Source organism: Cyanistes caeruleus, unplaced genomic scaffold (assembly GCF_971803275.1).
Source record: "Cyanistes caeruleus unplaced genomic scaffold, bCyaCae1.hap1.1 HAP1_SUPER_30, whole genome shotgun sequence".
Lineage (NCBI taxonomy): Eukaryota > Metazoa > Chordata > Aves > Passeriformes > Paridae > Cyanistes > Cyanistes caeruleus.
The window spans coordinates 966,676-982,281 of NW_028256295.1; the positions used below are offsets into that span (position 1 = coordinate 966,676).

Genomic DNA, 15,606 nt, shown 5'->3' on the forward strand with positions numbered 1-15,606 from the left:
CTCCCCAGGGAAGGCTCCCAGCTCCAGGGCTGGCTGAGCTCCAGCAGCGTTTGGCCAGCGCTGCCAGGCCCAGGCTGGGATTCTTGGGGTGTCCTGTGCAGGGCCAGCAGTTGCACTGGAGGATCCCCATGGCTCCCTCCCAACTCAGCCAATTCTGTGGCTCTGGGATCCCATGAGCCTGGGGATGGGACTGCAAATGGTTGCCATGGCAACAGACTCTGGCTCCAGTTCTGAGCTGGTGTCCATGGCAACCATCCCTGGCATGGGGTCTCCATGGAGCTGCCAAGGGACTGACCATAGCAACAGGGGCTGTGATGGTTGCCATGGAAACAGACAATGGCAACAGGTCCTGGTGATAGTTGCCATGGAATCAGACCATCGCTACTTGGGGCTGGTGATGGTTGCCTACCAAGGATCACATTTGTTACAGGCCCTCAGAAGGGCTCCATGGGGACATTCCAAGAGTCTCCAGGCTGTTCAAGAGCTGGAATGTCACAGGCAGAGACAGGGGCTCCACTGAGACCTCCCAGGGGTTTCTGGGGATGCTGAAGAGCTGTGTGCTCAGATGCAGTCCCAGCAATTCCATGGTGACATCCCAGGGCACCCTGGGCTGCAAAGGCACCGCTCTGTCACAGGCACTCCCGGGGGCTCCACGGTGACATCCCAGGAGTCCCCAGGCTGCCAAAGAGCCGGGATGTCACAGACACTCCCAGGGCTTCCTGTCATGGGCAGAGTGGGAGCTTCAGGCAAAAGCTTTATTTCTTTATTGGAGAAACACCTGCTGGGTCATGAGGTGGAGAAATGACACCCAACAGCCACCAGGGATCCTCAAACCCCTCCAGGTCACCTAGACTTTTTAATTCTTTCTAAGAGAGGAGACTGGGAGCAGCTGGATTCAATCCCAGCCTGAGTTTGTCAAAGGTTTATGTGTAAATATTGGACAGGTGGAACTGAACCATAATGCAATTTGTCCCACATGATTAACAATGGAATATCGGATATATTTATACAAATACAACAGTGACTGATTCTGAATATGATTAGACAGATTTATTTACACCACAGAGTAAATAAAGAAAAAGAGTTATTTACTCCACAGTAGAGGAGCTATAACAATTATTAGAATTTAGTGCCCTAGGAAGCAATTTTGAAGTAAACAGGGCCTTGCTGGAGTTGTTTGAGCCCATTCCAGGCACAGCCTCCTGCTCCAGCAGGAACTGCCTTTCCTGTGCCATGCCCAGGGCAGATCCCGCTGCAGGAAAAGCCCCAGGCCAGCCCCAAGCCAGGGAAGGGCTCGGGCACAAGTGCAGAGTGCCGTGCTGGGAGCTGTGCCAGGGACAGCCTGAGGCACCAAAGGCACCTTGGCAGCAGCAGCTGCTTCCAGGCCATGGCCAGAAGGCTCCCTTGGCACCCCGGCCTGGTGGCCAGCACTGCAGAGCTGCTGCTTCAGGGCTCGTTTCTGGCTGGGCTCTGAAAAGCCACTGCTGCTCCAGGAGCCTGACTGGGAAGCAATTGGCCCCAGAACCTTGGGGACAAGATAATAATGAAACAACTCTTCATGGCAGCAGAGACAAGGCAGGGGCAGAGGAAAGGGGAGAGCCAGGCCCAGGGGACATGGCTGCAATGGTGATGGCTGTGAGGTCAGTGCCACTGCAGCAGCCTGGCTGGCCCTCAGCAGACATTCTGGCCAGGAGGGTTGTGAGGGCACCCAGCACATCAGAGAACCCACACAACAGCAATTCCATCCTTGGGAGGGGCTTTCACTGTGTCAGGTTGCACAGAGCTCCTGCTCTGGGAGCATTCCTGGGATGGGGCATCCATTTCTCTAGAAAAGCAGCTGCAGTTTTGTGCCACTCTCATTGTAAAATATTTCCTCCTTCTAACAAATCCAAATCCACTTTTAGTCACTTTAAACATATTGATCCTTTTTCTGTCACTGGAAGATTTGGTAGAAAATAACTTTCACCAGTGTTTCCATTTTTACAGACCATGGAGAGGACCCAAAAATCTCCCAGGATGGGGTTTGGAGGCCTCATCACATAAGCAGCAGATAGAGGCTGAGGGCCCTGGGCTGTGCAGCTGCAAGGCCCTGCCAGAGGCAACTTGTGCAGCCCTTTGGCCATGGCTGCTGGCCCTGGGCCTGAGGCCAGCAGGGGACAAGTGACCCTGGCAGCCCTGGGGCCTCATTGCCTCCTTGTCCCTGCTCAGCAGCCTGGCAGGGGCCGCCCCATGGTGCTGCCCTTGGCATTGCACATCCCCACATGCCAGTGGCCCGGGAAGAGCCCTGAGCAATGAGGGAGGGACAGCATCTGCCTTGCCAGGGGCTGGGGCTCAGCCCTTGGCCCTTGCCATTCCTGAAACACATCCAGCTTTGCTCAGCACCACAGACACCTTTCCCTTGCTTGTCCCCAGCTGCCATCAGGGCCTCCAGTCTTCTGCTCTGCCTGGAACCTGGGGACGCTTTCTCACTCGTGTCTCTCATTTCAACTACAAGAAACTTCAGTGTTTCCATCTGACTTGGAGCTCTTGAGGAGTTTCTGAAGCACACTCTGAGGGACTGAGTGTGATGCCAAGAGCCCCAAAGGCCCGAGAGGGTGATGAAAGTGCTGGTGCTGTGTCTGTGCTGCTGAGCTGGGCCGGGCTCCTGGCCCAGAGGCAGCTCCTGGCAAGGGCAGCGCTGCAGAGAGACAGCTCTGGCCAGGAGCAGCTCCTGAGCACAGCCCAGCAGGGCTGGGGCCCTGCCAGGGCAGCTCAGGGACACAGAGAGCAGGCCCAGACAGAGCTGCCAGGGGCTCAGCACTGGCAGGGGCTGTGGGATGTGCCAGAGGGGGCTGTGTCCCAGCAGCACCTCTCTGGCTGTGTCCTGGAGCCCCAGAGCAGCTGTGATGTCAGAAAGGGGCTGTGTGACAGCTCTGAGTGGGTTGTGTGAGGTCACAGATGGGGCTGTGACATCCCAGAGTTTGTTGTGTGAGGTCACTGAGCAGCTATGGCATCATAGTGGGGACTGTGTGACATGAGAAAGCAGGGTGTGACACCGCAGTGTGGCTGCATGACATCACAGTGTGGGCTGGCTGATATCACTTAGTGGGCTGTGACATCACAGAGAGGACTGTGACACCAGAGGTTAGATAGAGAATATCACAGAGAGGGTTGTGACATCACTGAGCAGACTGTGACACGACATGGTGGTGATATGAAATCCTAGACTGGGCAGTGACATCATAGAAGAGCATGTGACATTTCAGGACAGGTTGTAAGACATCACAATGCCAACTGTGACATCATAGAGTGAACTATGACATCATATGTTGCTGTGTGACATCACTGGAGAAAATGTAACATCACAAGGTGGTTTTCTGTCATCTGAGGGGGGCTGTGACATCACAGAATGGTGGTTTGACATCCCAGAGCAGGTTGTGTGCCATCAGCGAGTGGGATGTGACATCACAGGTGGCTGTGTGACATCACAGGGTGTACTGTGAGGTCACTGGGGAGGTCTCTCCGCACCGAATACCCCTCACAGTTTCCCCCAGAGAAGGCCAATGCTGCCCTTGGAGCAGCCTGTCTGCACAGAAACACTTCCAGGGCTCTCTGCATTTCCCTTCCCTCACTCTTGCCTCACTCACACACCTCCCAACAACCCACTTGGTGCTTTCAGCTGCAAGGAGTTCAAAGCTTGTCTGTCCTTCAGCAGCTGCTCTAATTCTGCCTTCAGACAACTCTGGGGTTGTGTTTATTGTAGAACTCCCTGTGTGTCTGAAACATTCCTTGTGTGGTTCTGCCTTGGGGAAGGGGAACCTCCTTGGTGGCACCTTGGGCTTGGCACACACTTGAGGAGGGTGTCTGTTTTCCATGGGGAAACTCAGCAGTTTTAGATTGCTAAAATCAAAGAAGGAAAACCCCTCTTTGCCTGAGTGCAGCCAGTTCTGTGAGCAAAGCAGATCCCAGGAGAGTGAGGAGAGACAGGATGGGGCTGGGGAATGTGGAGCAAGGCTGTCCCCACTGGGTCAGACCTCAAGGCACAGCTTCTCTGACCTGGCCAGACCTCCTTAGGAGAGACCCTGGATCAATATCCATCACTGAGTGCTGCAATCACCTCTGCTCTAAAGAGAACAGGAATAAAAGACACCCTTTAAAATAGGAATACATATTTCCTAGAAGCTCTTTGAACTATTTCTCCGTAACTGTTGTAGGAAACTTTCCTAAGAACTGCACCAGACCATAGGGAAATCAAGGCATGGCCATGGTTTGTTAGGATTTGCTTGATCCTAATGAGCCCCGTGGTGCATTTGGAGCTGAGCCCTTGAACCTCAGGGCCTGAGAGGAGATTGCACAAACCTTTCCAGGAGCCCAAGTCAGAGGAAAAACCCAAAGTGTCTCGAAGCATTAATGGGTGCCACTGAGGTCCATCCCCAGCACAGGCTCCTCATGGACTCCTTGGAGGAGAGAACTGGAGGCCAGGATTGCACAAAAACCTCCCAGAGACTCAGTGTGGGAAGGAAAATCCAAAGTAGCTGAAAAAGCCCTGAGTATCTCAAAGTATTGATGAGCCCCACTGAGTGTCAATGCAAAGCTCCCAAGGGACTCGTTAAAGCAGATAATTGGGGCCAGGATTGCACAAACTTCTCAGAGACTCAGGGTGGGAAGGAAAAAGGAAAGTGCCTTAAGAACCTGAAGTACCTTGAAGCATTAATGAGCCCCACTGAATGTTGTTACTGACAAAGGCTCTCAAGGGACTAATTACAGCAGATAATTGGAGGCCAGGATTGCACAAAGCTCTCAGAGACTCCAAGGCAAAAGCCAAAGTCCTTTGGAAAAGCTGCAGTCCCTGGGAACATGAAGGAGCCCCCCAGGGCCATTCCTGAGCAAGGCTCCCCAGGGACTCCTTCCAGCAGATCCCTGAGGCCACTGGCATGTGGGCTAGGGGGGATGCTGAGGGCAGGCCAAGGGGGTGACAGTGGCCAGCCTTGCTGGGGCTGTGCCAGGAGGCCCCAGGGCCTCAGGACAAGGTGTCTCCTCACAGCCCTTGCTGGCACAGCATTGGCTGCTGTGGCCCAGGGCACCAAGCCCTGGCTTCTCTTTGTCCCCAGCTGTCATCAGTGCCTCCAGTTCTCTGCTCTGCCTGGGGCCTGGGGACACTTTCTCAGTCACGTCCCTCAGTGGGACCCATTAAAAGTGAAAGAAACTTTGGAGTTGGATTCTGACTTGGAGTTCTTGAGAGCTTTCTTCCCCTCCCTGTCAGGGACTGATGTTCAGGGCCTCAGCACAAAGCCCCAAGAGGCTCATTAAAGTCCTGCTGCTGTGTCTGTGCTGCTGAGCTGGGCCAGGCTCCTGGCACAGAGGCAGCTCCTGGAAACCAAGAAGAGCTTCAAAAGCACATTTCTCTTGCTGAGCAGCTCTTCTGCCAGCCCAGCAGGGCTGGGGCACTGCCTGCAGCCACCCTGGGCACAGCCCAGAGGCACAGAGAGCTTCAATCAATCAGGGCTGGGAAGGTGCTGAGAAGTGCCTGGGGCAGAATCCCTGCCAGCCCTTGGCACAGGAAGCCTCTGGCTGCAGGACAATGCAGCTGCAGCTCCTGGAGGCATCTCCTCAAGCTGGAACATGCCAGTGCCTACAGACCCTGTGAGTACATTCTCTGCCTGTCCCTTGTGCAGAGCAGCCAGGGGTGCCCAGGGCTGTCCTGCAGAGCAGGGTCCTGCAGCCCAGGGCGCTGTGCTGGGGCAGGGACTCTGCTGCCTGCCAGGGACAGCTCTCAGCCGGCCCGGGGAGCTGCTCCCAGCGCTGGGGAGAAGCTGTGGGGGGAAGGAGCCACCCTGAGCAGGGCAGGGGCTGCTGCTGAGAGGGGCTGTGTGGGGCAGGGCTGCTCCCAGCTCCAGACCTGCCTGGGCACAGCTCCAGAGGACACTTCCCAAAAGAAGGTGAGCCTGGGATTGATGTAAAGATCAGGAGCTTTCCTGAGACTGTGTTCAATTTCTTTCTTTAAGCAGGGCGGGGAAAGTTGTGATGATGACAAAAAGATTTTTGCTTTTTATATATGTTTAATGTATTTTTAGATCTGTAAACTATTATTATATAGTTGTAAAATTATAATCCTTAATTAACGCTGTTAAACTTCTATTATATACTTATATAACTATTATCCTTAATTAACTCTAGTATGTTTCTTAACCTTTCTCTTAGATTTTAGAACAATAATATGATTTTCTAAATTTATTTCTAAAATACTAAATGGCCTTATCATCAGAAAGAGGAGCTACAAGAAGAGCATTTGGTTTTGTAACCAGAATGTGAGCAGTCATAACAAAAAGTGGGGTAAAGTAACCCTTGGACCTACTCCAGTGGGTTGACCCTGGGGTGTGTAACTGGGGCAGCTGAATCTCCTATTGAATGTTTCTGTTAAATATCCTAATTAATTAATCTTAATAAATTGCTGAAATAAGGGGCTGGGTGTGCCTCATCCCTACTGGGACACCTGGAAGTTTCCAATAAAGCTGTTTTTTCTTTACTGTTCTAACACTCTTGCAGAAGGTTATTTTTCTCTTTTGATTATTGACAACAGGGGGATGAGAGAAGCAGAAGAGGAATTGTAATCCCAGAATCACAGAACATTCTGAGTTGAGAGGGACACACCAGGAACAGCAAAGTAATGTTGGAACATTTACAGAGATGCCAGAATTATAAGTTTGGGTGCTCAGTCTCTCTGCTGGGAGGCTCCTAAACAGCCTAAATGCACTGCTCTGATATTGTCATTGGTACCTGGGGCTCTCAGGGAGGCTCTGGCATCTGCAGCAGCTGAGTCAGGCCCTGCCCTTGGGATTGCTGCCAGGCAGGTGTGTCCATGGGAATGGGGTGTCCCAGCTTCCCTGTGACCTGTGGGGCTGTGGGCAAAGCAGTCCATGGGAAAGGGGAATGAGCTGAGCCCCCTCCCTGAGATCCCATCATGGGCACACCTGGGGATCTCCTTGCTGTGTCCTTCCAAGCTCTGAGCTGCCCTCCTGGCTGCAAATCTGTGCCAGAGCCTCTCAGAGTTCCCTGAATGTCCCACGGGGAAGGGCAGAGATGCCACAGCTGAGGAAATGCTGTTGGCTCTGCCAAGGGAGCCGTGAGTGTCCTTGGCAGAGGGGGGTGCTGAGCCCTTGCCCAGAGACCTTTAGAGAGGGTGAGACATTCAGGGATCCCTCTGCTCTGGGCAGGGTCTGGTTTATGCCAGGGTGACACAGGAGTGTGATTGTGCTCTGATTCCAGCCAAAGGTGCAAACCCAGGGCAGTTGGGAACAAGCCCATCCAGCCCCTCACCTTCCCTAAGCCACAGGGAATCCTTTGCCTCTCACATCTCTCAGTGGGAAATTCTGAGTGCAGCTGAAATGCTGGGGATTTCTGACCTCAGAGAACCAGGAATGATTTGTGGGTAGGAAAACAATTTGTAAAACCAACTCCTGCCATATTTTACAAGTGTGTGTGCAGATGGCAACAAACCTTCCTGCATTAGGAGTGATTCCTCAGACAAATCCTGAATTTCCAGCTTTTTCCCTCTCCTGCATGGCCACAAACCCAGGGCAGCAGGGCAGGGATGGCTCCTGGAGAGTCCCCAGGCACAGGCCTGGCTGCTCCTGGCACACTCAGACAGCACCGCTGGAGCTCAGTCAGGGACCTGGGTGAAGTTTTCCCAGAGCAGGAACAAGGGTGGGTGAATCCCAGCCTCTCCTGATTTGTCACTGCTCTTTTTCTTCATGAACAGGTCCCCATGTGCAGCCACAGCAAATGTCCAACAGCAGCTCCATCAGCCACTTCCTCCTGCTGGCATTGGCAGACACGCGGCAGCTGCAGCTCCTGCACTTCTGCCTCTTCCTGGGCATCTCCCTGGCTGCCCTCCTGGGCAACGGCCTCATCATCAGCGCCGTAGCCTGCAGCCACCACCTGCACAGCCCCATGTTCTTCTTCCTGCTCAACCTGGCCCTCACTGACCTGGGCTGCATCTGCACCACTGTGCCCAAAGCCATGCACAATTCCCTCTGGGACACCAGACACATCTCCTACACAGGATGTGCTGCACAGCTCTTTTTCTTTCTCTTTTTCATCTCAGCAGAGTTTTCCCTCCTGACCATCATGTGCTACGACCGCTACGTGTCCATCTGCAAACCCCTGCACTACGGGACCCTCCTGGGCAGCAGAGCTTGTGCCCACATGGCAGCAGCTGCCTGGGCCAGTGGCTTTCTCAATGCTCTCATGCAAACAGCCAATACATTTTCCCTGCCCCTGTGCCATGGCAATGTCCTGGGCCAGTTCTTCTGTGAAATCCCTCAGATCCTCAAGCTCTCCTGCTCCAAATCCTATCTCAGGGAACTTGGGCTCATTGCTGTTAGTGCCTGTTTGGTACTTGGCTGTTTTGTGTTCATTGTTTTCTCCTATGTGCAGATCTTCAGGGCTGTGCTGAGGATCCCCTCTGAGCAGGGACGGCACAAAGCCTTTTCCACCTGCCTCCCTCACCTGGCTGTGGTCTCTCTGTTCATCAGCACTGCCATATTTGCTCATCTGAAGCCCCCCTCGATCTCCTCCCCATCCCTGGATCTGGCACTGTCAGTTCTGTACTCAGTGGTGCCTCCAGCCCTGAACCCCCTCATCTACAGCCTGAGGAACCAGGAGCTCAAGGCTGCAGTGTGGAGAATGATGACTGGATGGTTTCAGAAACATTAAACTGCTGGCCAATTCCTGTAAATAACTTGTAATAAAAGTCAACTTTGATACTTCTTGTTTTAATTTTGGAGGTTCTTTTTCTTCATTTTACTTTCTAATATTGTGTACAATAAAATGTTATTATTTGTGCCATTTCTCATTTTATTTCTCTTTTCACCTTCCCTGTGGCCACAGACTATGTCCATGAGGGGCTGTGCTCTTGGTGGCTTTCAATGAACGAAAGGATCTCACAGCAAAGTTTTCTCCAGAGATGCCCCTTTTGTTCCCTTCTCTGGAGCTGCAGCAGCAGTGTCTGTGTGCAGAGCTGGGGGCAGATCAGTGCTGGCACAGCAGCTGTGCCCAGGAGCAGCAGCACTTGGTGTTGCCAGTGCTGCTCCCGTGCCACTGCCCCGCTGCCCTCCTGGCCTGGTGTTGCTGCAGGGCCTGAGTGCTCTCGGGGCCGGGCACAGCCCTGGGGGTGGCAGTGCCGGGGCTGCAGCAGGGACAGGCCATGGGCACTGCTGGGGCAGCGCTGACGCCTCAGGGCAGGGCCTGGGGGCTCCAGGCTCCTTGCCCAGGCTCTCTCAAGAACACGGCCAGGCCAAAGCTCAGCACAGAAAACCCCCGTGAGCAGCCCCAGGCTGGCCGTGGGCAGGCTGGGGGCAAACAGCATGGCTGGGGCTCTGCAAGGTCCCTGGGGGAGACGGGAAGGAGCAGCAGAGCAGGGACTGATCCATCCCCACTGCGCTGGACACCCCAGGGCAGCATCCCAGAGCGTCCTCATGGAGCTGCCAACAACATCCCCCTGTGCAGCCCTGGCCTCTCCCCCAGCTCAGAGAGGTGCCGCATCCTTGCAGGCACATGTCATGAATAAAATCTCTCAAGAAATCCACCCCGGATAAAATACTGTGTTTAGTTAGGTACAGTTAATATTCTTATCCCATTTGTAAACCTTGTACCCCTTGTTTACTCCGATGGTTATTAGTAATGTTAATTAATTACCAGTTTCTGAAGTGTTTTAAAGGTTCTTATGAGACATTCCTGTACCCTTTCCCTTACTTCCCTGCTGCCTTGTAACAGAGCTGCTCCCATGGGGGCTAAATCCAACTAACAAAAGCAACCCATTAGAAAGGTATGCCACAGAACGAGGCAACTCCCATGGTCACTGCCACACTAGAACAAGGAAACTCCCAGGAAGCTGTGTAACCGAGTAAAATGCAGACTAAGGCATGCAGGACACCAAAACAATGAGCTAACAGAGGAATAAAAGGACAAGGAAACATATTCGAGCAAGCTATGATGCAAGATCATCTCCCTGCATCACCTAAGCCTGCTTAGAAACCATCTTCCTGCATCACCATGACCTAAGAGGACAGGAAAGGACTGACAGCCCTAGACAGCAAACCAGGACGACAGGTCCCTGACTACTCTCATGAGGATGGAAGCCCCAGCTCTGCAGTGTGTGCTGCAAAGCTGAATTGTGTCTCCTGTTTGGAGCTGACAGTGTGGGAATGGCCGTGATGCAAACAACCCCTTGGGCCCCCGCCACCCCAAGAGCTGAATCCTAATAAAGGCATCAAACAGGAGTCTTGTCTCCTGGCCAATTTCTTTCAATTACCGTGTGCTGCACGGGCCGTGGCCGAGGGGGCCTGGAGCCACCCGGAGCTCCTCCCGGAGCCCAGCGGACTCCAGCTCAGCGGGGGCAGGCAGCGGGGCACGGCTTAGGCTCGGCAAGGTGTGAGCAGCCGTGGTTCGGCCCAGCCTCAGCCGGGGTCCCGCAGCCTCCCGTCCCCACCCGGTCACTGCTGGGGCCAGCCCGGCCCCGCCAGGCCGAGCCTGTGCGATTCAGCCCTTCTGGGACACAGGGCCAGAAAGACTTCAGCCCTGAAGCAGCAGGCTTTGAGTTCAAGCCTTGGGAAGCACTTGCCAAAGGCTTGATGGCAATTCATACGTTCATCAAGTCACCCCACTGAAAGTTATGTTTCTAGAATCTTCCCTTATCTCTCCCCCAGTTGGTTGTAATTCGTCGCAGTATTTTGCATCTTTCTAACCCCAGTCTGTGTCTGGACCCATGCCCTCAGACTGCGCCCTCACACCTCCCCTAGATATTGTTGTGTCTGCCCCTAGGCCTGGTCTTTGCACTTTGCTCCTGTGCTGTGCAGGCTTTATGGGCCTCATCCCTACTTGATTTTCCTATTCCAGTAGGTTTTGGGGACTCCAGCGAACCCGCTCCTTTAATTTCCTCCTCGGTTGCCCGGGTGTCAGGGGACCCTGAAGCTTTAAGGATTGTTGTGGCCACTGTCAGCACGACTGCAAGGGCCGCAGTGCAGCGGGGCCCGGCCCGACCGGCAGCCGGGTACCTCCTCAAAGGTGGAAGCAAGAGAGAGATTTCCCGGGCTTGCCTGTCTGCAAAATGTCAATCTCACCGAGGTGGATCCAGCTTTTTAAGTGCTTTAATAGGTAGTCAGTTCCCACAGCTAGCCAGCTCTTGGATTTTGCTTGGCACAGGGGCAGCTCTCGCTTAGCAGCTCCTCTCAGTAAAATCATTTCCATGGGGGGCTTCTTCCCTGCTCACCAAATAGCAATTCATGCAAAAGCAGCACAAACTGTTCTTCCTGTCCTCCTATCTTTGCCAGAGAGTGCCTTTCAAAGGGATAATAATTGGGAGTGAGGGGGTTTACATTTTCCATTGCAAAGGAGCCTCCTGCCTCCCTTAGCAGGCCCCTGTCTTTCAAAGGAAGACACACACGGTCTCCTTTTGCACCTTCACTTGGCCCCAGCCACTCCTGATCATTTGAAGGAGCGGCTCAGAAGAAGGGGCTGCAATCCCCCAAGGCCTGGGCTGCTCCAGGCCGCTCCTGGTGCCTTGGGCTGTTGAAGGGGTGCCGGGGTGCCCTTTGTGACACAGGCACGGGGTGCCGGGTGGCCTTTGTGACACAGGCACGGGGTGCCGGGGTGGCCTTTGTGACACAGGCACGGGGTGCCGGGGTGCCCTTTGTGACACAGGCACGGTGCATCAGGGCGCGTGGTGACGCGGGACCTTGCGGTGCCCAAAGTCCATTGTGACATGGCAGAGCCCCGCGCCGGCTGGGGGGTATATAAAGGGCTTGTGGGGCCTGGGTCAGTCCCAGGACAGTGGCTGTGTCCAGGTACCTGTGTGCGCCAGAGGACTGCAGGCACGGAGGAGGAGAAGGCGAAGCCCAAGTCCCAGCCCCCCAGGCCCTGGCCCGGCTCACAGAGAGCCCAGGCCTTGAGGGAGCAGCAGGAGGAGGCTGAGAGGGCAAGCAGAGGGAGGAGAGGAGCCGTGGAGTCCTGCGCTGAGGAAGAGCCAGAGCTCTGCTGAGGAGAAATGAACAAGTTCCAGCAAGGGACTCCAGGGGAAGCCTGCACTGAGCCACAGCTGTCCCCAGGAGAAGCCCAGAGCTGCCAGGAGCTCTCTGAGTGGGATGAAGGCCTTGAGCAAGAGCTGGTCCAAGTATGGGGGAGCTACTGGCATTTCCGGGACTGGGATGAGGGCAGGGAGCAAGAGCCCTCCCCAGCTGTCTCCGAGTGGGGCGAGTGCAGGGAGCAGGAGCCGTGGCAGGCGGACAGCGATCACTGTCAGGAATTCCCAGATTGGGAAGAATCTCCTGAGCAGCGGCTGTCCCCAGGAGAAGGCACGAGCCGCCGGGCACTCTTGGACTGGGAAGCTTGCTGCAAGCAAGAGCTGTGCCAGGATGGCCAGGAGGTGACTGGAGGCAAAGCAAAGAGAAAATCCTCCAGGTCCAGCTGGGATGATGACAGTGATGGAGAGCTGGCTCAGGACAGCAGGGAATACTGCGACATCCTGTGCAGCCAGCTCAAGGCCTGGCAGCAGGAGGACGATGACTGGGATGAGGTGAGCGTCCTGGAGCTGCACGAGGAAGGAGAAGAGGCCAGGCAGCAGAGACTGGCAGATTTAGCCCAAGGGGGAATCCTGCTGCCTGTCCCTCGAGAAGCTTGGGTGGAGTGCCAGGAGCCCGAGCTGTGCCCACAAGAGCAACTCTGTGCCGGGCCTGGCCCTCTGGCAGCCCAAGCCACGGTGGAAGATGTCTCTTCTCCTGGGCAGCCGCTTCCCCACAGGAAATGCCGCTCACTCTTGAGGTGGGCGCTGCGGGGGCTGTGGGGGCTGCGGGGGCTGTGGGTGCTGCGGGGGCTGCGGGGGCTGCAGGGGCTGCGGGGGCTGTTCCGCTGCCCCTGCCTGGCGGCACAGCCACAGGATCAGCGCCCGCTGCCAGCAGCACCAGGCTGCAGATGGCGGCTGCCCCGCGGCCTGCCCGGCGCCCCGAGGGAGCCGCACGGGCTGCCCCGGCCTGCGCTGGCCCTGTGGGCCGAGTCGGCCCCGGCCGCTCTGCGGCACCCCCGGGGCGGCTCCCCGAGGGCACACGGCAGCCCAAAGCGGCACCCGAAGGGGGACCCTCGCTGCCGGGGCTCAGCGCCGCATCCCGGCCCATCGTCCGGCCAGGAAGGCACCTGGAAAGTCATCGGCTCCCAGCGGCAGCCTGGCACCGCCAGCGGCACCCCTGCACCGGGTCCCCGAGGGCCACAGCCACACGGCTCTTGGCCCTTTGCAGGGACACTGGCTCCAGCTCCTCCCTGCTGGACTCCAAGGCCATTTCCTCTCCTCCGGAAAGGACTCCATGCTGATCCTGGGGCACTTTGGCCATGAGGAATGGACACAGACAGGAGGTGTTGCTCCCAGGACACGACGGCGGCCTGCTGGACTGCAACACACACAATTCTAACAAAAGAAAAGAAAGTTGTGTTTAGGAAGTAGTAGTAGGAAAGAAAAAAACCCCAACCCCCCCCCCCCCCACTGAAACCTGCATAAGACCCTCCAGAAACCAAAAAATGATAAAGAATAAGAATAGGAATATTAGGAAGAAGAGGTAGAAGCTGAAGTAGATGAAGACGTAGTAGTACTTAAAACATGGAAAATTAAGAATAAGAATAAAATGTTGGAGTCTGGAATACAGAGTGTTATAAATGCAACGGCAGATTAAAGATTAACAAAGATTAATTTATTATAAATTAATAAAGCAACAAACAGCGAGGAAAAAAACCACAATAAATGGACAGCGCAGCGCTGGGTGGACAGGGTCTATACGCAAGGTATAGGTGTTCCCAAATCCACGTCTGAGGGTTCTCTGGCCTGGGTTTTTATAGGGATTTTATGTCCCCAGGCTAGAATTCCAACCAGTTTCCATTCACCAAATGTCCCTGATTGTCTGGTGAATGGATTTCCTGGCCTAGAACATTGAGTCAGTAAGTATCCGGGCAGAGTCTCCTCAAATGCAAAGTGAGTCTGTATGTATTTTAACATATTTCATCACAGCAGAATCGAGAGATCCGGGCTAGCGCCCGATGGATATCTCGGAGGAGTAGTCTCTTCTTTGTCTTTCTTGATTGAGTTTCTGTAGTATGGGTTTGGCGGGTGTGGTGTTCGATTCTGGCAACGACCATCTTCCTGGGGCTTGTCCCTTTTGTCTTGCTTGATGGTCTCCGGCCGAAATCGGCCGGGCGTTGCCTTTCTCTGGAGGTAGACTTTTAGGCTGGTTCTTTTGTTTCTATGATGGCCTGTGTCCTGTCCTTTCCTCCGAGTTGATGAGTCTGCTGAAGCCTGTTATCTGGGGGGGTTCTTTTGCCATTTGTGATTTTTGGAAAAGGAATTCTACTTCGACCGGGAGGAGAATTCCTTATTCCATACTTTCATTTAGTTATAATTATACATACTTTATTTAAACTTCTTATTCCGAATTTTTATTTACCCAATCCTTTATTACAGAGATAAATACCTGGCAACACAAAATAAGAGATGGATGGAGCCCAGAGCATCCCCCAAGTCACAGGGGGAAGAGGAGACTGCCAGCCTCCCCAAAGAGGAGGGGAATTGTGCCTGTGCCAGCCCCACAAATTGCAAGGGGACAGAGAACACCCCTGGCCTGGCAGAGGGCAAAGAGCGGCCGGGGGATGCCAGGATGGTGACAACACTGGCACCCCCCAAATCAGAGAGGGACAAAGAGCCCGCACAGGCTTCCCAGAAGCAGAAAGGGGGCAGCAAATATCCCCTGTCCCCCTAAGTTGGAGGGGCACAGACACAAAAGGCCCCACAAAAAGAGCATGAGGAACCAAGAGCACTGCCGGCCCCACAAGGGTAAGGAGGATGGAGAAACTCCCCATCTGTCTTTGTTTTGGAAGACAGGTGTCAGCTAGAAAGGGCAGGGGCCTCCCTTGGAATGAAAATGTAGACCCCCTCCCTCTGAATTATTATAATTCTGAAATCAAGGGGCTTTCAGGCAGAGATCTGAGGATAGGAATAACAGTTCTTTATTAGTATTTATAACCAGGCAAACAAACAACAATAACTTCAGCATTAACAAGAAAACAGAACCAGGGGCCCTGTGACAGCTTTCTCGGCTGAGACGGGATGGAGGAGAGGCTTTGTTTCACAAACCCCCTCGGGCGGGCAGTCCCGGTGCTCCTGCAGGGCTCTGAGGAACACTCAGCTGGAACAGCAGGGATGAGCTGAGATCCTGGGACGGTGGCTGAGGTGGATCAGCAGCTCCGCGGCGGTGCCTGGCACTGCCACACGTCCCGGCAGGACAGGGGGTGCGAGGCCACCAACAAAGAGGGGAGAAGGAGAAGCAGCAGCAGCTCCGTCTGGGTGATGGCGAAATTCCCTTCTCCCCACCGTAACAGCTCTGCGCCCAGTGTCCTCTGAAGCTGAAGAAAGCCCCCCAAACTGTCCCCGCTCTCCTCTTTTCCTGCCCCCTTCCCCCCCTGGGCCCAGCCAAACTCTTTGTCTTTTGTCAAGCACCCACCAAGTACCCACAGGTAGGTTGTCTCCCCAACTAATGGGTAAAAATTCCACAGGCAATCCAGAACTAAAAAGAAAAGGGACACCTAACCCTCAAC

At 54.5% G+C, this 15,606-nt stretch overlaps 3 protein-coding genes across 3 annotated transcripts in view; all 3 read left to right on the plus strand.

Moving 5' to 3' along the window:
- LOC147645241 (uncharacterized) overlaps positions 1-15,606 on the plus strand; it is a 234,263-nt gene that overhangs the window by 68,148 nt on the left and 150,509 nt on the right. The window lies entirely within an intron of this gene.
- Positions 1-15,606, plus strand: part of LOC147645242 (uncharacterized) — a 120,260-nt gene that overhangs the window by 50,361 nt on the left and 54,293 nt on the right.
- LOC147645244 (olfactory receptor 14J1-like) lies at positions 6,560-8,826 on the plus strand. The gene is made up of 2 exons (XM_086874862.1): positions 6,560-6,643; positions 7,739-8,826. Exon 2 carries the CDS (start codon positions 7,762-7,764, stop codon positions 8,692-8,694), a length of 933 nt encoding a protein of 310 aa, XP_086730988.1. The 5' UTR covers positions 6,560-6,643; positions 7,739-7,761; the 3' UTR covers positions 8,695-8,826.